This window comes from Thermobia domestica, chromosome 4 (genome assembly GCF_964235325.1).
Source record: "Thermobia domestica chromosome 4, izTheDome1.hap1.1, whole genome shotgun sequence".
NCBI lineage: Eukaryota > Metazoa > Arthropoda > Insecta > Zygentoma > Lepismatidae > Thermobia > Thermobia domestica.
The window spans coordinates 224949439-224975312 of NC_137457.1; the positions used below are offsets into that span (position 1 = coordinate 224949439).

Consider the following 25874-nt stretch of genomic DNA (forward strand, 5'->3'; position numbering starts at 1 on the left):
AATTGACCCAAGCCATCACTGCCTCAGATAGTTCAGTGCTCGCGGTCCCGTGTTCAATTCCCGGTGGGAGATCCTTTGAAATTGTATATGTCGTCGATGTATCTCTGTTCGTGTCCCTATCGTTCGAAGTTATTGGAGATAGCTTAAAACGAGTATCACTAAGTATAAAAAAGATAAGTTACGGAGATACTTTCGGTGAATCAGAAAAGAAGGTTGTCTGAGGCACTATATGTATATTTGTGTTTTTTAATTTAAATTTGAAGTCTCTCGACTATAGTATTTTATCATGACAGAAATCAGTGTGTTTCGTCGTTATCGTAAACGTGTGCAATTTGCTCCATAAACGAGTGTTTTTGACTCTTACTTAACAGAGAAGTCTTAGCGTAGTGGCGTGAGCGTTCGTTTCGTGATTCAGGGGTCCCGGGTTCGATTCTCGCTGCAGTAAGTTGTGTTTATGAACTACAATATTCATACTTCTGATGTGTAATAAAATGAAAAATGCTCAACTTCTTTCGGTCTTATCAGTTAGAGTGGAGACGGCTTTCTTCACAGGGGAAATACTAGTGAACTGACGATACATATCAGTCTACAACCTTGATTCGTACTGTGGTGGAAAACGTAACATGTTTAGCAAACAATTCATGAATACGACCCCTAAGGGTCATGCTTAGGGCAAGGTATGAGTCATAAATGTGACTGAAACGATATTGTTTCCGAGCAATTATTCCGAACGTCTTTCACTATTACTCCTACTACTAGAAATAATAGCCATTTCCAACAAGTTCCATATATCCGTTCAACCAAAATTTGTAAATAGGAACTATTATTTTTATATTGGTATGTACATTTTGTTAAAATATCAATATAACGTATACATAATTCAAAGTCTTTTAGCCAAAGAAAGCGTGTTACTATGTATCGTGGTGAAGACAAATCGTACTTAATTTCTGTTTAGGCATCCGAAGTTTCGATATTACTGTTGTCCAGGAGCTGACACTTTCTTTCTCCCTTCTCGTTTACTTTCGGACACTAATCGCTCTTATCCTTTCTCTATCACTATCTCTTATCCTTTCTTTTTCTTTTCCTATCAACTTCAGTACGCTAATTTACATTGCAATAGGATGTAATATCGAGGTCTTAAATTTTCAGTAATAATAATAATAATAATAATAATAATAATAATAATAATAATAATAATAATAATAATAATAATAATAATGATAATAATAATAATAGTAATGGTATTAAATCTTTTAAAGTTGCCCTAAAATTAGGCAAAACTTACAGATAAGTCGGGATTTCGGGAGGGTGTCTGGACCTCCAGGACACACCTCTCCAACTACCAACATTTTAAACCAAAGCGTTCCACTAAAGTTTCATGTAGAAAGTATTCTACTGTACGTTTTGAGGAAGATAACTGTAATAAAAATAACTGAATATCACTGAACAGTAAGGCATATAATGAACTAACTTTTAGGCTATGGAGAAGTAATTATAAAAGCTTTGCTACCAAAATACCTACACAGACCATAATAAACTCAATGAGCTCCGAAATACAAAGTAACAAAATAGCGTATAAGATTCAGTCTACAAAGCAATTGTTACTTAAAGAATGGTCATACATTATTTCGAGAATCGAGATAAAACGAGAAATGTTTACGATACTTTTCGTCTCGTCTCGATTTCCATCTCCAAAGTGAGACGATAATTTGAGTTAGCCTTGTTCCGTCTCAAGTGTAAAATGTTAACTCTCGTCTCAATTTTGTTTGTTTTGTTTCAGAAACGAGATGATAAATTCCTCTTCTCGTGAGCAACACTAAACAAAACCGAAATATTATTTCCAAATGTTACATTTCTGGTTGTAATGTTATGCCCTGAGCGATAATAAGCTCCTAACTTTTAATCTTCTATGAGATGATAATAATAATAATAATAATAATAATAATAATAATAATAATAATAATAATAATAATAATAATAATAATAATAATAATAATAATAATAATAATGATAATAATAATAATAAAATTATTATTATTCCTGAAGATTTGATAGTTCAAGTATTGAAACATCCGAGTATTCAAATATGAGAACAATATAAAACGTGTGTCATCGCCAATCAACCGCCATCAAAAATTCTAAAGTATAAAAAAAAATGTACTGGTCGTTCGTGGATTCGATTTGATTCGATAACCTTCAGATTACTGGTGGAGTTCCTTGACCACTTAACCACGATTACTACGCAGCAATTGATTTGTCTTTAGTTTGTTTACGATCATAATACACGCACCGTATTTGATTCAAAATAAAGGAATTTTGTAGTTTGTTTCTAAAAAATCTGTGATGTTGATAATTTAGTGAATATAGTGATATAATGTCTAACGAGTCAATTACATATTCCTGTCTTTTTGCCAAACAATCTCACTATTAACAAGCTACAGCTTTGAACGAACATAAAAGGCCCTTTATTTAGGCGAGTCGGCAGATGTAACGCTTTAGGTGAGTGTTAAGAGTTGTAGTTTTCTAATCTGGTGGCCCGGGATTGATTCCCGCACTCGCCGTTTACCTTTTTTAAAATGTTTCATTTACAAGGCTGAGCTCCAGTTGGATGCTGCTAAATGAAAGATAATCTCCAGTGGGGAAATTCAGTGTGATGTAATCCTGAAAATAAAGGAAGAAAAATGAATGGAGAAAACGAATTACAGATTTAATTCTGTTAATGGTTCTATAATTGATATTAACCGTTAATTTTGTGCATTTTTAAATTGTGGTTAATTGACACTATATACTCCTCTTTTCTCCTTGTGTCTCAATGTGTAAATTTCCACAAATATTAAATAAATCACGAACCCTCAGTTATATTTGCAACCTAAGGAGAAATACGCTTCGTACGGGTAAGTTCTCCAACTCGTTTAAGTGTTATCGAATTTTGCATTTTTGATATTTACAAATAAATTACTGCATAACAAAATTTAGCATTTTCAAAAATTCTGTTTAACGAATAATGAAATCAGACAAGTTCTTCTTTCGAAGTAACATTACGTATCAATCAGTGGCGCCGGAACCTAGGAGTTCAGACCCTGTTAGACCCCCAAAATTTTCATTAGGGGCTGGGTTCTTCCCCTGAATGATCAATCCATACTTTAATTGATTTGCAGGTAAGACTACTCTTAATAGTTTTAAAACTCAGCGCAAGGCTTTGTGTTTATTTTTAAAAAAATCGTACTACATATACCGTATAATCTATCCGTATATTGTTTGATACACATATATGTATAGTCATTTGAAGTAAGTTAACTTGTTTATAATCCCTCATTTGAGTAAGATTATTTAAGTCCCCGGACTATTATCTACTCATCGGGGCCTCTGGTGTCCGTATATTTTTTCTGGTATTGTGCTTTTTACTGTGAGTACCAGATCCAAAGATTCCCTTTTGTCATTTCGTCGGCCAGCGTTTGTCCTCACTCTTGCACAAAAACATATTTTACGATTTGTTGTTTTAACAGTTGGGGCAACTTCATGCTGCTGTTCTAGCTACTCTACCAGGCGTAATTAATCTTGGAGAAGGCGTTAGTTGGGTTGCCTATCTCGCGGACTTTGTACATCAAGAATTTCTGTGGACCACTGTATATGTAATCAAGGATAAATAACATAGAAATATTAAAAATAAGATCACTACAACAGTTGCTAAAGTAACTCGCATTAGTCTATGAATATTGGAGGAGAAAAAGTTTGTTAACTGTAACTATTATTAAGCTTGGTTATTAATTAAACGCTTATATAAATAATGTAACAAGATTCCAATGATAATTATTAAATGAAATGAAATTTTTTAAGTTTTAGGTCCGAGCATTATCACCAGGCTAATTAGACGGTGATGATGAGAAATAAACGAAATGGTGGAATGAAGAAAGTGTGAGGAAACGGGAGAACCCCGAGGAAGCCCACGCACACGGTGTTTGTCCACCACAAAGTTCACTTGGTACGAGCTGGAATCGAATCAAGAACCTCATGCATCAGAGATGAACGCTCTACCACTGAGCCACCTCTGTCCCGCTAGTTATTAATAAATGATTAACATAGCAGTGGCAATCACACTTGTACGGAAAGGTATATGACAAATGTAAATTTGGAAATGAATTTGGTAGGAAATGTCCCTCATATTTTAGCAATAAATGAATTAATGTAATTGCTCTTTGTAGATTTTGCAGGTTAAAGGTTAAATTAAGATTTGGATTGTCAGGCGATTTATTTGAGATTTTCGCTGATAATCTTGTCGGCAAATCCAATATTAGTGATTATTTTCAAAAATGTCAGATTTGAAGAAATAAGTCATAAAATGACTTACACCATCTGTTGCAAAAATATTATTTCTTTGTTTCCTAATTTTGGCAAATTTTCGTGTAATTAGGTTCAAATCCGTAGGTAAATATAAATAAAATCCCTCTGTCCTTTAGAGTGGACTTTCATGAACACCCTATAGTTGAATATTTAAATATAAGGTATATAAACAGTTCGTTTCTTTTTAACGTGCTTGAGCATGTATTTTCATATTGAATACATGTCATGGAAGTGAAATATAGAAAGTTCATATATCCCTTCGTTGGTTCAGATTGCATAATCAGGCCTCTTAAGATGATCTGTTAGGAATCCGTTATTTAAGAAAACTATAAATGATATGATTTGTTGTATGTATAAATATGTGTAGGTTTGCATGTGTAAGTATGTGCAAGTTTGAACTATGATATACAGGTTCATTGTGGAACGATTGCAAGAGACTTAATTGCTTTGGAACAGTAGTAAAATAAATCCAGATTCCTTTCTCTGAGAGACGCACACAGATTTGGATTATTTTGGACTATTTTCCAAGGAAGATCTGGTCTAATTCATATGTACTAACTTCAGTCTGTACCAAACTTTTGATTATAGATTCGAAATGCTATTTATAGGTCTGAAACTTCAGAACTGATTAAAAATCGCTCGTTAGTGGCCGTGGTGTACAAACTGTAAAATTTCGTGGTGAGTTTGTGTAATTAATTTTTCGACTCCAACAGAGAAAATTATGACTAATAGGTTCGAAATAGATTTTTTATTTCTTGAATTTTGCTATGTAAATATTTCGTGCCTTTATCCGGTCCGCAGGTTACTTTAATTTGTGGACTTCATAAAGGTAAAAACCGATTTATGTCCAGAAGTTCTAGTCGAATAAAATGTAAAATCATAGGTTTTGGTCTGTTTGGATACTCAATTTGAAAATCAGAAAGTATAGTGTTCTTGAGTTTATTGATGAATCGTTTTCCTTCCCATGCAGTAAAGTAACAAATTGTTCTTACCAAGAACATCAATAATTTTAAGATGCACCGCTGTAAAACAAGTGTAATTTGTAAACTAAACATTATGTATTTTCATAGTTATGTGCTGACTCCAATTTGACGATTGATAATCCAAACATTTTTCAGACAAGTTAACTGATGTGCATTTCTCCCAAACAAATAAAAAATGTTAGAAATAAAGAAAATGTTGATGTCATAATTCTCCTATTGATTGTCTTTCTTTCTATAAGAAAAAAATGCTGAGTTATAAATTGATGATACATGAGAGTCGCTTGACGTGCATCGTGAAGTGCTTAGCTAGCTTGTTACAGGTATTTTATTTCTCTTCAATCAGATTTTGTTTGTATGAACTTCTTTGATGGGGTATCTTGTTTCATTCTTTATAATACAATTCTAATGGTACCCTATACGTCCTTAATAGTTAATTTAAAAGAGTCAGGGACTTGAACTATATATATAAATAGGTTTATCTTCTTAATAATGGCCGCTTTGTCTTTATAACGGCTTGTCCAGCGCTGAGCTTATTTTTGTTTCAAATGGAAACAAACAAGTACTTTGTCATTTCGTGAAAATCGTATTTTTGTGTGTTTTCTGTCAGATTATTTTTGGACGTTCTTGCGTTTCTAAAAGATTCATCTTGTTCTTTTTCCTTTCTTTTTTTCAATTAGAGGGTTTTTAATTTACGGTCTACTAGGGCCTCAGGTTGGACATGTCACAGAAAAAAGTGTCTATTCCAAAACTTATGTGTGAAACAAGTTCTCGCCAAATAGATTCTTCTTCTTCGATATATTATTTAAGACAACTTTGTAAAGTTTTGTTAAAATTTCGACAATTCCAGTCTATCTGTGGATTGACGCAAAACCATTTATATTATACAAATTGTATAACTTTGCTAGATTTTGATGTTCTTTTGTTTTGTTAAGGGGCATTTGTCGAGATATAGATAAGTAAATGAGCCGAAACGAAGGGCGATATCTTCTATTAGGAATTTTTGATACTGAAAACTCTGCTGACACAATATCAGGTAAAAATCAGGTATTGCAACAAATATGTGTTTTGTGATGCCATCTTTTGTGGAAGGGCTCCAAAGAATCGAACGGCCAATTTCGTGCAATGGAGTCAACTGAATGGTGTACCGGTAACAGTTCACATCGTGGTTTATTTGGCAATTTGTTATTTGCTAACAAACAATGCAAATCTTAATTTCGTAAGCCAAATAAGATTTCATGTTTGGTATCTAGTATTTCCTTAGACTGATTGATGCGTCTTCGTAAATCCAAAATACAAATAACCGTACGAAGTTTGGGTATCGGTGCGAACAATTGATTTGTCAAAGATTTTGTGGTGTAAAGAACTTATAATAGTAATATTCCTAGTTCAGGATGTCTCTGCATACAATACAGTTAGTTATTTTTAGTGAAGAATAATTAGCTCAGTAGGCCTATATTGTAGATGCCTTGATCGGGTCGTTACCCTCTGATTCAGAAATGAAGTCTGGAAAGGATTACTCTTTATTATTACTATTATTATTATTATTATTATTATTATTATTATTATTATTATTATTATTATTATTATTATTATTATTATTATTATCGTGCTAGGTTATATAGAGACTTACAATGCTTCACTTGAAGGATGGAGTTCTACAAGGCGTTTAAGAGAAATATTTTAGCGTCTTTTATTTCCTGAAAACTGTCGATTTCCTTATTTCTTGCTGTTTAACTTATTCGTTCTGTTCGTGGAGATTGAAAATATTTGCAGCGTGAATTTCGCTCTGCATATACCAAATGTCAAAGTAGTAATAGTTCAGAATTATGTTATAAAGAGTGAAGGACGTTTCCTTTTGTTCAAAGGTTGTAATTTAAAGACATCATCGTGTGGAATTAGTCTTCAATATATCACATACCAAACATCTCAGAAAAGTATTTCTTTGCTACGGAGATACAATGAAAAAACGAGCTGCTTACTTCACGGTAACAGAAAAAAAAGGCATGACGTCATATCTCGGTATCACTCTTTGAGCAGTGATATGGAATTCACAACCTAGTTGCATACCAGAAATTATCACTCTATTCTCAAATCACTGTGCTTTTATGTTGTTATTTTTTTTTTTCAGAATGAATACAATTCGCTTCGTAAGGTTGGTTGTTGAATCAAACATGAGAGCACTACTTAGTTTACTAAGGCTGTAAACAACGTCAATAATATTAAAAGTTCCAAGAAAACGGACATGAACGTGTCATCCGGACTACCCAATAAAACCTGGTCTATTCTATAATCAGAACAAAGATATGATCATGCACAAAAAAAAGGTGCTATGGACAACGGAGTAAGTTCGTGAGGCCTATTAACCCAGTTAGTATAAAGAAAATCGTGGACTAGCAGCGAAATAGCTATTATATCAATACTGTTTAATGGAAAGTCATGGTTTATAGTTTATTCTCTTACATGAAACAAGGTTTCCTGAGGTGATATGTATTGGCGCTCATAACATGCTTGAACAGGGAAAATCGGGAAAATGTCGGGAGAATTTCCTCCAGAAATACTTCCCATCAACTTCGGCCTCCGTCTGTAGTGGCCCCATGCAAAAGCACACAATCCAAATGTATCTTGAGAAATGCTATAGGGCTTATAAAAGAATTACCAAGTTTCGTTCTCCTAGACGGAATAGATATGAAGGGAAAGGTTGTATACCAATGAGTCAATCCATCTGAGGTGGTCCAAAGGTGGGGAAAATAGTTGCTCGACCATCTCCGAAAATTATAAAAATTGATGTGTGATGAACCTTGTGTATGAGAAGGTCAATAACATCATTCACGTTGTCGTATGTATCCTCGTCGCCAGAAGTGCCTTTACATCGCAGCGACGGGTATGTGACCGCGCAGTACTCCAAGGAAGGGATGGTTGTATAAGAATTTATGATTAATTTTGAAGAGTTTTTATTTTGACTAGGGAATTAACATAGGTATAGGGAGTAAAGACACAGATTTGAAGCATCAGTGCACCAAAAGATTCGTATTCTCAGTTTTCCTAATTATTGTTTTATATGTTAAGTTAAACATCACGATATGTATCACTGATATCGCAGATCGTATTATTTTGTAAAATCGTGTCTGTAACCTATTGTCAAAACATTCATCTTCAGACATGATGTAGAGAGAAGAGAAAGAGATAAGACATCTGTAATATATGTATACGTGACTCACTAAGTAATTGTAGAAATTAGTTAAAGGACACGTAAGACAGCGAAAAGGAGGCCTAGAAGTCTGAACTTTTTAGAAACGTCCTAGATAGGTGAAAATATAGTTAAAAATTGCAGAAGGTATCATGTAATTTATCTTTCTTTTCTTATATCCTAGTATACTTTTTCTTTCACATCCAAACATCTCTATTCAGAATTACGAGATAAAGGTGAAGAGAGAAACGTTTCCATCTCAAGAAATGTATCAGAAAAAAAATCTTTTAACTTAGACTAGATTCGAACTCGCAACCCTTGAATCCAAGAGTCTGCTCTCTACCGATTGAGCTAACAATTGCTATTCCAGAAGCCTCATTTCTACAACTACCGGTTGCTGAATGGTGTGTATTAATGAAATTGGCCGAGGTAATTGCTTCATATAGCTATTGCAATAATAATAATAATAATAATAATAATAATAATAATAATAATAATAATAATAATAATAATAATAATAATAATAATAATAATAATAATAATAATAATAATAAAGAAGAAGAAGAAGAAGAACAGAATTTAAAAAGTCGCATTGTTAAAAGTTTGGTGTGCGAAGTTAGTCCTAATATGAGATTATATTTATTATATATAATAAATGTAAGCGTGGTTTATTCGTGCGTGCTACTCAAACTGCGCAACTCACTACCGTAGTCTCATAAGGGTTGTACGCATATGGTACAGTAGCCTTGTGTCCCCAACCGTGAAGAAAGTTTCGGTTTGAACCTATGCGTGTCCTAAGAGGAAGAAGGAGATTCAAAGAAAGAAAAGTGGTTTAGAAATTATGCAAAAATATAATATCTCACGAGGTGAGGTGATATAGAGTTCAGCGTGTCTTTCAGCTGTGACTCTATACAAGGTGTGCATCTACGACTTAACGTGGAACCCGAACCACACGACTCCTGCCGGGAATCGAAACCCGTATCATCTCTAGCTCAATCATGAGAGACACACAATGGCGCCCATATTGTGGTTTTCAAAGGGGGCAAGTATAAGCGACATTTCAAATATAGTTGCAAATTTTGGGGTAAATATTCAAACAATTTTATTTGGTTTTCGGTCTTGCAAAGTATAATTTCCTCTAGATTGGGCAAGCGCCCCCTCTTACCCCCTTAATGGGCGCCCCTGAAGACACAGGGACATGCAAAAATAATCGAAAATAAACGATATTAATGTTAAATCCATAGCTTTTGAGTACATGAATTATGAAACCTTATATATCGTTCACATCAAAGCTTAGCATTATCGGCATGGAGGTTTAATAGGAGGGGTGAAAATTTAATAATTCTTAATTGAAAGATAGGAGTGTCTATTCTATAGTTTTTGGGGTTGCTGAAATTAATAATTACACTCCCGATACTATTAAAGCGCAAAGCTTTACTCTTTCGTTAGCAGGAAGGTTATTCATTTACTTAACTCAGGAGACCTTAAAGTTAAGGATATGAAACTCGATGCATGTATTTCTAATTCAAAATTATTATATACGTATTGTAGCTTGGACTTCTAAGGAAGGGAAGGGTCAATTTATGCAATGATTTCCTTCACATTCGAATAAAATACTGTTCCATTATATTGCGAAAACTCATTTCGAGTAGTGTCATTGCTAATAGTTTTCCGTATTTGTTAAGACCCCTACTCATTTATAACAGAATCTCACTTTTCCTGTGACGAGAGTAACACCTAAGCAAGCATTCAGTAAAGTAAATGTCATTAAAATTTATATTCATAGGAAAGTGGTGCAAATGATGTTGAGCTCTTTGGCAATCTTTAGCACGGAAAGCGAAAAAAGCCACCACATTGATATTGGAAAAGTAGCTAATGAATTCCTCCCCGAAAAAGATCACTCGCACATTTATTTTACAGATGGTGGTTTATAGCTATACGTAAGTTTGTTGAAATTGCTCCATAGTTGTGGGGGCGAGACACTGAAGCCATCCGTAATAAGAGGGGAAGTAGCATGTAAAAGTACTCAATATGAATAATATTAATATCGAAATCGTTATGGTATTAGTTTTCGTGGTCTCAGATGAATAGTGACGCTGTCGATGTTGCTTAAGTTCAAGTTAAGCCTTGGTTGCCATGGAGGTCAGAGTGGGAGGTTGACAGGCTAAATAAATAAATAAATAAATTAAATTAAATCGAAAACATCCTTTATTTGTGTCGAATATATATTTTTCGGGATCTCTGACATAAACGGTAATATTCCAGATGTGGTATATGACCAAGGTTGGCCCCATTCGCATGCGGTTTCAGAGGAGAGAACCGGTGAAGATTTCAGAACAGTTCCTTTGACTTAAGTTTCAATACACTGAGAGTGAGGAGTGGTAATACACAAATACTGGTGTCACATCCGGACCTATCAGAGGTATGATTTCTGGGGAACTGTCGTTGCTCCAGGGAGGCATTACCCCATGATCAGTCCTTAAAATTCTTACTGCTTTACAGGAGCGTAGGCAGGAATTTATTTCAGTGATCGAAAGCATTTTTAGGGTTAAATTGTTCAGAGGATAATGTATACGTATTATTCGTTTGAAATCCCTCTGTACTTTTTTCTGAGTCAAAACTTTCTCTCTTTCTCTCTCTCTCTAAATATATATATATATATATATATATATATATATATATATATATATATATATATATATATAAACAGTAACAGGATCGGTTGTAGACATTTTGTAAGTGTAAATAAACAATATTTAGTCGCCCCCGCCTAAATGATAATAAAAGAATAGAATGGTCAAAAATTTTTCAGATAATTGTTACAATTACAAATTTTTCAATATATAACAATTCAGTCTTCTTGTAAGTATTAAAGGAAAATGGCGAAATTAAACCTAATTAACTGTGGATGAATCATGACCAAAGTTCCAATTTTAATAATTTATATATTTTTTTTATTAAATAAGCACAGGAAACAACTAAAATGTATACCTAAGATGTATTTTGACAAATATAGTTGAAACATAAAAGTCGAAATACAATAAAACTCATGAGTTTCAAGTCTAAGATTATCACAAGTTTGATTTTGACAAAGAGATATCCTCTTACACTTCATTAAAAGCATATTTAAATAGTGTTTTCTAGTGATACAGATATGGTAATTAACTTAATTTCTCGTTTTCTTTGTTACTGAAAAGTTCATGCTATAAAGACACTTTTCTGGTTTTCAATTTGGCAAAATCTTTTATTATTGCATCAATATAAATTTCATTCAGAATGTAATTTTCAATGGCCATCAAAGCTAGTCCATTTAATCGTTCTTGAGATATAGGGCCTACTTGATTTCAAATAACTCTTTATTAATTTTAGTTAAACTAGTTCAATACACAACAAATGACAAAAGTGTGTGTCTTAATTGATATTGAATTTGTCCTCGATCCAGTGGCAGAACTTTAAAATCAGGTTCTTTCGCAAAAATTCTTTTCAGGGCCTCTTAGCCCTATAGAACAATTCAATTCTTTCATGTTTTTTTCCAACATAGACGTACGAAATCAGGCAGAAACACAATGTAAACACAAGCAAAGATGCACCCAAGATTTATCTTTGGGGTCCGAAGATTTTTCGGAATAGCCTATAAATGCAAATAATTTTGTGTATCTGCCCCTGACATTGTGCTAATTGGGGGATCCAGACTCTCAGACTATCTGTGTAGTGTTTCGTCCACACATATTTTTAGGGGGACACTTTCCCCCGGGAGGAGATCAAAATAATACGTCTGTAATATAATAATAAATAAAAGAGTAGCAGCAGTGGCCCTCTGAATACTAAGTGTACCCCCCAGGAAGATTTTTTCTGAAAGGAACACTGCACCTGTTAGGGATGCCCACGAGACAAGATGTGTAGCTGTCTCGTCTCGAAAATGTGCTATAAAAGTGATATCTGGACTCGGAAAATGTATATTTCTCTATTGGAAGAACCGTGTCTCGACTCGAATTTTGTCTGGAAAATCCTGTCTCGACTCGTCTCGTGTGCATCCCTAGCACCTATGTCGGCGCATCCCTGAACACAAGTAACTAATAATCAAAACTCTACTTTGCATTAGAATTATTACTAATTTAAAATATCGCTCGGTCTAAATTTAATACCAGAGAATGGATTAATAATTACTGTTATACTGTTATAATTTTTAAAAAACATTGTATACGCTGCTATGATTGGAAGTGAGGGTACTGAAAAAAAACTACTTGTCATCCAAATGACCTTTCATCGCTTTCAATTATATCCTTTCAAGTTATATACTTATATGCCGCGTGAAAACTAATTGTATTCGAATATATTTTGAAATACATGAAACTTAATTCAGACCTGTAACCGAAATGACCGTATCGTTCCATTTTAATTCAACAATTAAATTACTGCAATCAGGTAAAATAACCTTACAGTTTCAAAAGAATGTCGACCTGCAAATGCTTCGTTAACAGTGACTAGTATTGACAAGTCCCCGTTGCATCTTATCTTCTTTCATGTTTTGTAGCTTTCTTTTCCGATAAAATGGTCACTTGGTTTTATATCGTTGCTCATTATTATTACATGAAAAACAAAGTACTATTAAAAAGTGAAAGCGCACATCATTATAAATTAAAAAATAATAAAACAAAAACGAAACGACTTAGGATAGAAATGAAAATCTTGACGAATGACAAATGAACTAATAGATATTAACAAAGTGAGCATTAAGCAGTGGACAGCGATTTGAGCCATTAGGAACTTAAATTAAAATTTCCCTCAGAAATGATTTTTAAAAAATCCATTTGTACCGCCCGTCTTTTCTTAGTATTCGCTCCACTCCCTGGGCGAATGGATAAGAAAAGCCTACTTGCTTGCATGGGGGCCCGAAGAATTTTTAGGGGGTCATCTCCCTGAACCGGGAGACTCTGAATTACGAAGCGTCAACACCAACCAGTAACCTACGTTCGCTCAGTAAATGTCATCAAATTACTTTTCTGTAATTATTTTTCAAAAATGTTTATTATTTTCATGAAGCAAAGAGTGCATCTTCTACTTGGGTTGAGAACCATATCTACTATACTTCTAACAGTCAACTAATAGTTGATGTTCATTATTTCTATCGATTTTCTACGCCTACTAAGTTATTTCAATTTTTTATAAGTTTTCCCTTCCGGTTAAGACAATGATTAGAAATAAAGGCTCCTCATCTTATACAAATCTTGATCATTGTAACATTTTTTAGTCAAAATTCTGAATTATTGAAAATATTTAAATTAGTTAGAATGAAGAGGATAATACTAAGAAACATGGTTAGAAAAAAAGAAACATTGTTGTTTAACGAATTGATAAAATCAAGCTTTTTCAAAACATAAAAAATACTGTATGGTATGGGATGATCATGGAAAAAGTAAAAATAGCCATCGAGGACACACTAACCAACTACTGTACGCAGATAAGTCAAGGTTCGTTAACTTGGTAGACGTACGTATATGAAGAAACCACTAACAGAAAATAGCTGATAGCTTTACGCCTAAATATTATAGCGACCTCGAAACTATGAACTCTACATTAACATCGGTTGTCGTTTTCGATCATTTTATATGTTACTTCCATTGCCCCAAGGTATGCAAGGTGTCTTACCCCTTATCCCAATGCATGAAAAGCAAATAATATTTTCGCAAACAGCCAAGGACAGGGAGGAACAGAACGCACACAGCTCGCTGTATAGCTTTATTGCAAATACCTAAAGGCATAAGCAATAGGCCACTTGACCAAGAGCAATGTTGCCAAACGTAAGATAAGATAAGCCCACGCGCAGCCTGTCTCTTCGCGTAACATTACCTTCGACACAAAATCACTGACCCTTCGAAAAAGATAACATTGTTGCGCTCTCAGAGTCAGGTTTTAATTGCATTTGTGTTAAAGAAATGAAATGAAATCTTTAAGTTTTACGTCCCACGATTATGCCGGTTAGGCTAAAGGAGACGGTGATGATGAGTAATGAATGAAATGACGAAAGTGGGAGGAAATGGGAGAACCCCGAGGAAACCCTCCCACACGGTTTACGTCCGCCACAAAGTTCAATTAGTGGGGGCTGGGATCGAACCCGAGGCCCCAAGCACTAGAGGTGAAAGCTCTGCCACTGAGCCACCGCGGCCCTAAAGGAAAAGAAAAGAAAAGCGCACCCAAGACAATACCTCTAGAGTTGTGGAGAAACTTGTCCAAATAGACTTTTCTTTTTATTTACATTTAAAAAGAAATAAAATATATTTCCATGATGGAATAAAATTCCACTAATATAACTAAATTAGAAATAGCAAAGACAGCTGAAAGTAAGGATAAAGCAGTAATTTCACATCAGGTTCCAAAGAGAATAGACAGCAGCAAGCGAGTAAGCAAACAACAGCGTTACTCCTCCTGTGGTCCTGTCCCGAGCATGTGTCAAAGGTGACGTCATTGCATGAGTATGACGGAAAAAGTTCAGTGATGAACTTACCAAGCCAGTAACTACTGTATTTACTTCACGGAGTCCGACACTCTATAAAGTACCTTTTATCTATACAGGATTATGCGCGATCAACATTATAACTGTTATATTTTTCATTCTCTGTTGCAAGAAAATATCGCAAAATTACATAAACGGTCTGGTAGTTTTAGTTAGAACGATCCGTCAAGTGGAGGTGGGGTAAGTTCTCAAACATTTAAATATACGACGTCTTATATACTGTAGGTGCAGTACGCAACCAGTTACTAGAGAACAAACCCCGAAGTAGGACTGGTATCAAAACGAGACAATACGAGACTATTTACAGTATTACCTAGTCTCCTTTCAACCGACAAATAGCGGTCTCAGTCTCGTCTCGATAGTTTCGAAATAAATTGTGTGAAATTATTCCACACTAAATTCGACAGTAGATATAATAAAATATACCTTCGATAGTTCTCCCTATTGCTTCAGAATATATAAGGGGTGCACCATTTTCTACTAGAGAAAGTATGAATTAGCATACATATACAACATTCAAAAATACATATATCTAATTCCATTAATATATTCATTGTTTCTTAAATTATTTATTACTAATTGAAATACCCGGCGTTGCACGGGAAGAATAGGTTTATATTTCAAAGATATATTTGAGATTAGTTTTCCCAGTAGAATACATATTTGAATCGGAATGAAATAGTACGAATCCATTTCCAGCAGGAGCAAAAGAATCAACTTGCGCTAACGAAGAATAAAAACATGGGCTTTTATGGTATCGGGGGTGGCATTATTCACTTCAGCGATCCGGAAAACTATTGAATAAACACTCATATCTTTCAATAAGGAATTTTTAGGACCTCAAAAGCTATGGATTTAACATTAATATCGTTCAGTTTCGATTATTTTTATATGTCCCTGTGTCTCCCATGATAGAGCTAGAGGTGATACGGGTTTCGATTCCCGGCAGGAGTCGTATGGCTCGGGTTCCACGTTAATTCGTAGATGCACACCTTGTATAGAGTCACAGCTGAAAGACACGCTGAACTCTATATCACCTCACCTCGTGAGATATTATATTTTTGCATAATTTCTAAACCACTTTTCTTTCTTTGAATCTCCTCCTTCCTCTTAGGACACGCATAGGTTCAAACCGAAACTTTCTTCATGGTTGTGGGACACAAGGCTACTGTACCATACGCGTACAACTTTGAGTAGCACGCACGAATAAACCACGCTTACATTTATTATATATAATAAATAAAATCTCATATTATGACTAACTTCGCACACCAAACTTTTAACAATGCGACTTTTTAAATTCTGTTCTTCTTCTTCTTCTTCTTCTTTATTATTATTATTATTATTATTATTATTATTATTATTATTATTATTATTATTATTATTATTATTATTATTATTATTATTATTATTGCAATGGCTATATGAAGGAATTACCTCGGCCAATTTCATTAATACACACCATTCAGCAACCGGTAGTTGTAGAGATGACGCTTTTGGAATAGCAATTGTTAGCTCAATCGGTAGAGCGCAGACTCTTGGATTCAAGGGTTGCGAGTTCGAATCTAGTCTAAGTTAAAAGATTTTTTTCTGATACATTTCTTGAGATGGAAACGTTTCTCTCTTCACCTTTATCTCGTAATTCTGAATAGAGATGTTTGGATGTGAAAGAAAAAGTATACTAGGATATAAGAAAAGAAAGATAAATTACATGATACCTTCTGCAATTTTTAACTATATTTTCACCTATCTAGGACGTTTCTAAAAAGTTCAGACTTCTAGACCTCCTTTTCGCTCTCTTACGTGTCCTTTAACTAATTTCTACAATTACTTAGTGAGTCACATATACACATATTACAGATGTCTTATCTCTTTCTCTTCTCTCTACATCTTGACTGGAGATGAATATTTTGATAATAGATTAGAGACACGATTTTACAAAATAATACGATCTGCGATATCAGTGATAGATATTGTGGTGTTTAACTTAACATATAAAACAATAATTAGGAAAACTGAGAATACGAATCTTTTCGTGCACTGATGCTTCAAATCTGTGTCTTTACTCCCTATACCTATGTTAATTCCCTAGTCAAAATAAAAACTCTTCAAAATTAATCATAAATTCTTATACAACCATCCCTTCCTTGGAGTACTGCGCGGTCACATACCCGTCACTGCGATGTAAAGGCACTGCTGGCGACGAGGATACAAGTGTTACTGAATGGCGGCCATCTTTGTTGTCGGTGCAGTGCCATTTTTTGCATTTGCAAGCGTTTACGAATACTACAGTTGCTCAGAATGTACGAAACAGAAGAATCCCAAACAAAAACGAATGTTTAGAGGAGAGACTGAGGTACAAAGAGAATATATACTCTTGCTTCTAAATAAATATGCTGGCTTGCAAACCAATACATGAAACCACCAGAAAAACTAGAAAAAATACACTTTTAAACAGGCTGTATTTTGGAATGGCATAAAGTGGGGGTTCATAAATTTTGTGCTGAATACCATTGCATGTAAAGAGTCTGTAGAAATATCCACACCTATGATACTGCTGGCATCGTAGATTTATGGGGGTCCGAAAGTTGAAGTTTCTGATTTTGTTGCCATGTTTGGGGCGTAATATCTCAGGAGGGCAAAGTGCTAAAAATTACTGCTTAGACCACAAAGTAATTCTGTATCTGAATAAGGTATTGCAAAAAAAATATATGACTGACATCACGTGCAGAAAAAAGTAAGGACATTGTAAAAACGCGAAGAAAACAGGCACGTGACGATGGTCGTAGCCCGGAAAAAATTAAATGTTTTGATACGTTTCATGCTCGACCTCAAAAACTACCCATAGTTCAGCAATTAGGCCAGCTTTTGTTTGTGTTCAGTTGTGCAAAAGCTTGAGAGTGGCGTTTGTTCCATCTTTCTAGCTCCATGATCATTGCCACGTCTATATGGTAAGGGGGTTAGCTCTGTCTTCCACCAACAACACCCATAGTCGATCTGGAATTTTCCTGATAAGAAGGCATATCTTGCCCAGAAAATAAAACTGTGTAGCAAATGTCAGAAGCTGAAAAAGCTAACGACGAGGCCGCTTGGACAGTTACTTTATTATTCGCACACTCCATTGCTTCAGCATGGCAATTCGATACTCTAGAAAAATCTTTTGTAGGACATGGAGAATTTAAGTACATCTTTGTGGGGGTCGAAGTGTCAATTCGGCATTGTGTAGCACAAGTAACCGAAAGCATCAAACCGGAGGCCATTGAAGATTTCTTATAGAAGAAATTCTGCTCATATTTATGGCTTTTTCATGTTTGTATATAATGCAAAATATTTCAGTCTTTATCAAACCTATATGATTTTGAGTTCAAATTCTGTTCTACTTATGACCATAGAAATTTGGGAGTAGTCGAAATTTTCAATTGAGTTATACAGAACACTCAAGCTTTTTATTCAAAATGACCAGACGCATTGACCGAATTTAGTTCCATACATAACTTTCAGTGTTAACTGTTTTGTCCAAATGAGAACAAAATAATCCAGTTTCTTCTATTACATGGATACAAACTAAAGAATCCTTCTGACAGCGCGATTAGCTCAACATTTACTTTATGCACTGACAGAGTATATTTAAGTAAAATTAGAAAACTCGTCAAAACTAACTTGCAAGTTATATATAAAAAAAATATATTATGGTGCAAATATACATAACGTAGTTTTGAACCTGCAGAAAAAAATATTCATCTTCTATATATTTCGCAAAGTCGACGTTTCTCAATCTCATGATAGTAGTTCATAAGTTATAGAGAGCCGACACCTTCTTAATCCAAATATTTATTATTTAATAACAGAAAAAAAATTGACTTCTCAAGTCACTCAAGACCATGATAACTAGTAAAAATGTGTTACACATAATAAACACACCTAAAAAACAAATAAAATACATACACTTACCAGTAGGTCATATGAATACATAAAAAAGTACACTTTCAAAAATAAAATATACACAAGGGTCATCCCAGATCAAGGTAGACTCCTAGCTAAGTTACAATATTACGAATAGAATCATCTGCTCTAGGATCGAGATCATAATCATTTTTATCGGTAGTAATTCAATGCATGAGAGGTTTGGGTGAATAGAACAGTGTGACATATTTTCAAACTTTCGAGTAGAATGGAAAACTGTTCAATATCCCCATGCAACTTAATGCAGTGACACACACCGAAGAGCTTCCCCTCCAATCTGCAGGAACATTCCCGAAGCGGTGCATACTGTCTAAGCTTCAACCGAAATGCATTCCTCCTAATAACTTAATTTCACTGCAAGTGGTGGTTACTATTACAATTGCCTGAGTTATTCCTGCTTGCAATTTTACAATCGTAAATCAGGGAAAAGCGACCCAATAATAGTAATAAAATATAAGCTTTCCTTTGTTGTGAGCCATCAGCCCAAGCAGCCAATATAAGAGTTGTACTTCCCAAGAAAGATAACTTATTACCAGTAGTAATTTTCAATATAAGTATGGTATTTTTTAATTATCAGATAGCTAATGAATACAAAGTGATATCAAAAGGGACTACTGACTAACAATCAAAATAATTTATAATAACACCAAATCTCTAAATATGGTATTCAGATCTCAAACCAGACATATACGAGTTTCCGCTGAATAAGATACAGATTTAATAAGAAGCACATTTCCAGATGCACTTGCAAAGAAAGACTGACAGATTTTGGAGTATCAAATATTAAATGTAGATCATTCTTGTTCGAGAATGGGAAATATCGTAGTATATTGACAATTAAACAATAATGACATACGTAAGAGTCTATTAATAATAACATAGTATATCTCACTTCAATGTAGATTGTATGGTGCTTAAGATTCCAGTTAACCCAGTAACTATTGTATTGTATGCTCTTGATCTTGGAGGTATGCGTTCAATCTGACTTAAACTATAAACAAAATACGTATGACTAATTTAACAAGGGCTAGTTGAAGAACAAGGAATTGATTTAAATGAATTTTAGAGTTCAGTGAAATACGATACTTACTGATTTATAATTTATTTTACTATAAAGATGTCAAAATGATTACTCTACTACAAATTGTTTATTCAAATAGCACAAAACCTGTCTAGTTAAAAACGAAAACTCCACATACAAACTTAAAAGTGTTCACTACTAAAATAGAGCCCGTATTTTCATGTCCGGCCGCATCCTTATGTAAATACAATACATTATATATATTCATTCGGTTTCAATGTCCAATTTGCTCATTTAATTACATTTTGTCAGATCAATTAACTAATTATTGCAAGTCACCTTTCTTATAGAACTCAAATCTACTTCAATAATAGTTCGAATTGAGAATAACTATGCACTTGTTAAGACAGATTTAATCAGAAAATCATATCGCTATGATAAAGAGGAATGCACTGTTAATATTAATTTGATATAAATATTCTACGACTGTCATATATGTTTCTACCTTTTTATGTACTACTAGTCAAGGGCATCGATCCTGGGGGCGGGGGCCCGAGCCCCACACAAAGTTCATGTAGGCCCCCCTATTGTATTTATGAATATACAATATTTGGCATAATTTGAATGTAATTTGTCTTAAAATCCTCATATATATATACCTTCTACATCTGAATGGGCCCCCTAAAATTTACAGAGAAATCGGCGTTCTTGCTACTAGTAGGCCTACCACTTATACTGTTAAAATTACAAGAATATTGAATGTAAGATAACAAAAAACACAATAAAACTTATAATACTTGTACTTGAAAACGAACCCTGTTTTTGGTATTATGATTATATGCAAACAAGTAAAGTCTGTTACTGTCTCATAAATGTAGTTTGTTATTTTGATACTAAAAGTAATACCAGCATTGATTGAGAACTGATCAACCTGTCTTCTTTTAATTTAAAGTGTAACTAGAAATATTAATTAAAATAAACTATCTTTTACCGTTTTCCAGACACTTCTTGAGGACTGCATTGTTATATTTTAACTTATTGGAAGGACAACCACGTTGCAAACTCGATTTGGAAATGTTGGTAAACTGGCAACAAGAAATTCAGTATGCATGTATGTGCGGTGAGCCTTGTCCAAAGAGACCAACAACTACAATCACTGCCACCTCTATCATTATTACTCCATCTTTATGGTTTATAGTTTTAATGTGGATTTTGATAGAATTCTCTTAAATCGATTTTTGTGTATTGTTTTCATCCGATTCTTGTTTTTATCAGAATGTCATAATTTAGTTAGAATACATGATTTAATACTTTCGAAGACAAATCTTGAGAACTTGTAGAATTCACTCTACTAACACTTTTAAATTCATATGTATATGGTATGTATCATTCTGCTAACACTTTTAAATTCATATGTATATGGTATGTATCATTTTGCTAACACTTTTAAATTCATATATATATATGGTATGTATCATTCTGCTAACACTTTTAAATTCATATGTATATGGTATGTATCATTTTGCTAACACTTTTAAATTCATATATATATATGGTATGTATCATTCTGCTAACACTTTTAAATTCATATATATATGGTATGTATCATTCTGCTAACACTTTTAAATTCAAATGTATGGGATGCAAAGTAAAAATATTAAAGTTTTGATTTGCAAAAGTACAAGTAATAATCTTCTTTATCGAGTTTATTTGGAGTATATCCTACTCTGGCACTAAAGTTCAGTCTTCTAAGAACTGGATATAAACGTATAGAAGTAAACGCAAATACAAACATAATACTGTTCATTTACAAAGTTAGTATATAGAATTGTTTATCAGCACATTATCCACCTCATCCCCCCAAAATGTTAATTCTCGATGGATTTATCGACAGAAGGTACATTTAGGGCATAATAGCTAATAATCTGTCCTTTGTATATTACTATTTGAGATCTTTGTATCTTTTAACATACTTTGCCGTATCTTTACCCGGGCCAGGGCCACATAAGACCTCTCATTTTCATTTTAGGATTAATGCCTTGATTCACTCTGAGCTTTTGGGACACATAGAACAAGCACCTTAAATTTCATAAATGGCCAAAATTTAAAATTCTGTATGTTTGGGTGGACCATCTGTTTGAATTGCCAAAAAATTATAGATTGGATGTCTGTTGTCTATTTTGTTCTTTTGCAGGACAATTAATCATATTATTTTATTGAATATCCAGGTACAGGCGTATATTCTTTCTAATTGGATATGCATATATTGACGCATCCTCCTAAAGCTTGGAAAGATATATTTTTCACCATTTAAGTTCGAGAATTGTCACTAAACGTAATTTGTCAGTATTCACTATTACTAAAGTATATACTTTTATAAATTTGATTAGTAGGCTTATCCCCGTTTACGGGCAAAAATGCCGGATTATTTGTATTACCATCTATTCACTATATTGCCGGTTACTAACTTAATTTTATTGTTTCATGAGCCTTTATCGAGTTATGTTTAAATGGTTAAGCACAGAGGTGAATTTTCTTTCGTAGAATAATTTAATGTTGGTTTTCCCCTCCCAAATTTAGTAGAGTTACATAGATCCTCCTTTTATATTTGAGCATTTGGTAACAACAACCTTTGGTAAACATTCTCTAGTATTCGAGTTTATAACTCCGTGAAATCAAGTCATGCTGTTTATCCCATTCAATAGTTAAAAACGCCATAAAATTCGCATGGTCAAGTGCTAACCACATGGTCAGTAAATTACCAAACTTCTCTGCTTTGGTAACCGTCTATGGCATGACAGGATTATATGATAGAGTGTATAGGTAAATTTTCTATATCAAGCACAGACAGCTTAAAGCCTTTCCATAAATTTTGTGAGAAGAATGTGTTGGCACATCTTACATTTAGAAAAGGTCAAAAACTAAAAGTTGGTAAATGTTTTCTAGAAGGCAAAATGAAAAAATCGCAAATTTGGTTGGTTTCTTTGTATGCCTTAAATAGAAAATAAAATGTTCGAACTATACGTAAGTAATATTTCTTATTTCGGTTAGTATGAGGCGGAAATTTCAATATAGTGCGAGCTCCTTCGAGGCTCGATGGTTAGCGTAGGCGCCTTTGGCGTGTGAGACCCGTGTTCGTTTCCCAGCGATAGTTCATGTGGTTCGGGTTTCAGGTTAATCAGTAGGTCCCTGCTTATATAACCTCGCTTCTGAACGTGACGTTAAACTCAAAATCAACTCAACTCAATTGAATATAGTACTCGTGGTCAACTAAAATGAGGATTTATTGAAAGATATCACATCGATGAATGCATTGATATGTTTTCCTTAAATAGGACATGTGTACCCTAATACATCCCTTTCAAATTTTGGGAGTGGCACACATATTATTTTTTTTAATTGACAAATTACATATTGGTAAATGGTCTCTGGGATTAAGGTAGATAATTTCATCATTTCAGAGGATCTAATTGGGCACTTATATTAGTAAAACTACCATAAGAGTAAACATTCAAAGGTTCATTGCCTAATTTATCTCCTAAATTTTTGTTTTATTGTAACACATAATCATTTGGATAAATGTATGTCTAGTATTTTCACTGGATATTACAATCCTCAGACACTCTTCTTAAATTTTGTAAATACACATTTAGTCCACCTTTAACTTTAGATATTATCAAAAATATCCAAATTTCTTCTCTAGGACTTAGTCCGCTGATCCACACTTCTACCTCCAAATTTTGAGCTTGAAGTTTTGTAGGTAACTGTTGTTGACTACTAACATAAATCAAGCTTTTCACACTTAGATCCTTGGGATTGTATCAACGACTCATTGTCTATGCTAGTTGGTAAAACCTTTATGGTTTGAATGCTAATAAATAATTCCGGATCTTAAAGCTAGAGAGGAGTAAGTCATTTTTATTAAATTTTCAGGAGAGACTGAAAACAGTGACTTACTTCTTTTTGCCTTTAAGTGCCTTCGGACTTATATCCAATTTTATTGTTGCTATTTGATAAAGTACTTGATAAAATACAACTACAAGCTTTCTAAGAATAAGAGATATCAGAATACGCGTTTCAAATCTGGCAATAACTCATTTTCGGAAAAAAATGACTTACTCCCCTCTTCCTTTAAGGTCCGGAATTGTTAAAACTGATTAATACCAAACAAGAAAAAATACACTTTAACATTTCTAATTGCGTTTTAGATCATAACCTCAGGTCATTCTTGGACAAAATTATTCTTGATGTATTAGATTTGTTGGTCTCTAAAAAACATGAGTTACATTGTTGTAAAATTTTAGAAATGTTTTTATTTATTTTTTGGTTTGAAACAAAAATCGATACTTCTGTAAAATATTTCTAATGATTTAACTTGAAAAGTCTTTGAAGCCTACTATTATAGCTACGATACAAAGCTATAGAACTGTCACCAGGTTATATAAGTAATTTTTGTGATTGCTCTATATATTTTGGAAAGACAGAAATCGTTCTTCAATTTACACTTTATTTTCTCGACGCAAGTAACTTCTTTTCTTCGGTGGAAAGGCTAATAATTCATTTTTCCCCACGAATCAAGAACAAAAGTATCTTTCATCGTTCACTACACATATATATCTGAAACGTTTTTTCACCGTGAGAGAATTTTAGTTAATAACAAACACCACATTCATTAAATGAACTACATATATGATAATTGTATACCTGTTACTTGGATCCTCAGTATTTCTTCCTTACTCATTAATATGCTAAGACTACGTTCTATACTTCTTTGGAGCTGAATTAAATGCTTTCTTCAGTTATTTATGGAAATACTGCGGCAGGTCAGAGCAGACCAGACTAGGTGTGGGAACCTCTCACCGGCGTCAATAATATCCTTCAGCCACTTTTTATCTCTACGTTCCCACGACAAGTTCTGTTTTCTTGCAACGTGGCCAGAGAACAGTGAATTGACGCAAATTCTTTCGACATTTAATTTGCATATCCATATAATTTACATATCTTAATCTGATTACATTTTAAAATGAACTGCCAACATTGACCAGTTGGTCAATCCAGCTTACACCTAGAGCACCTAGGAGTTTTTCTCCGCGTGTGAAGATAGCCTATACGTTTGTTGAATTCGTTACACTATTAAGTAAAGGGGCACACGCCTAATGACCGCTCAAAGACTGATATAGCGGCTAGCAACTACTAAGTGATGCTCCTTGTCCGCTGACCCTGTGCGTATAAGTAGTAAACGGGTCCTCCAATGTCCTAATTTACATAGTGCGACTGTATGCGTTCTTCCTGCTGGATACAACCGTCAACGTTTTAGGGATTATGGAACTTGCGTCGTGGGATTACGTTAGTGATATCCCACAGTGTTAACACCCACGTGCATTAGTGAGTGGTGGGAGAAAAGTGTTTGTGGTGAACCCTCAAATATAATCTCCCATTCTTATATATACGTTATACAAAAGGCCTTTATCCAGCGAAATGTGAAGGGTAATTTTGTTTGTGGAAATTGTCAAGTGTCTATACCCATATCAGTGTTTAGTATTGTGATTTTTTTCCTACATATTTCTTACACATAATGCTTATAATAAACAAGCATAGTATTGTATTGTTCTATTTAATGTGTTTTCGTTGTATGTATGAATGTTGTTTTTGTGTGTCGTGGTCTGGGCGATCATCTGGATGTCCGTGAGGATTTCGTGACGAGACATCAGAACCTCTCGGTGGTTGATATTCATCTCATTGTTGAGACCGTGGGCGATCCGGGAAAAGTTCTGAAATCCTTTTTTGGAAATGTTCTTTGATGTCTTAACAAGTTAAGTTTAGGTCTTCTGAAAGTACTCGTTGGTGGGACAGCAGGGAGCAGAT

At 34.0% G+C, this 25874-nt stretch overlaps 1 protein-coding gene across 1 annotated transcript in view; it reads left to right on the forward strand.

Annotated features, from left to right (window-relative positions):
• LOC145683451 (uncharacterized) overlaps positions 1-21564 on the forward strand; it is a 354212-nt gene extending 332648 nt beyond the window's left edge. Inside the window, exon 6 of the mRNA XM_081754787.1 lies at positions 21011-21564. Coding sequence (XP_081610913.1) covers positions 21011-21239 — 229 coding nt within the window. The 3' untranslated portion in view covers positions 21240-21564. The remainder of the gene's footprint in view (positions 1-21010) is intronic.
• Positions 21565-25874: the final 4310 nt, after the last annotated feature.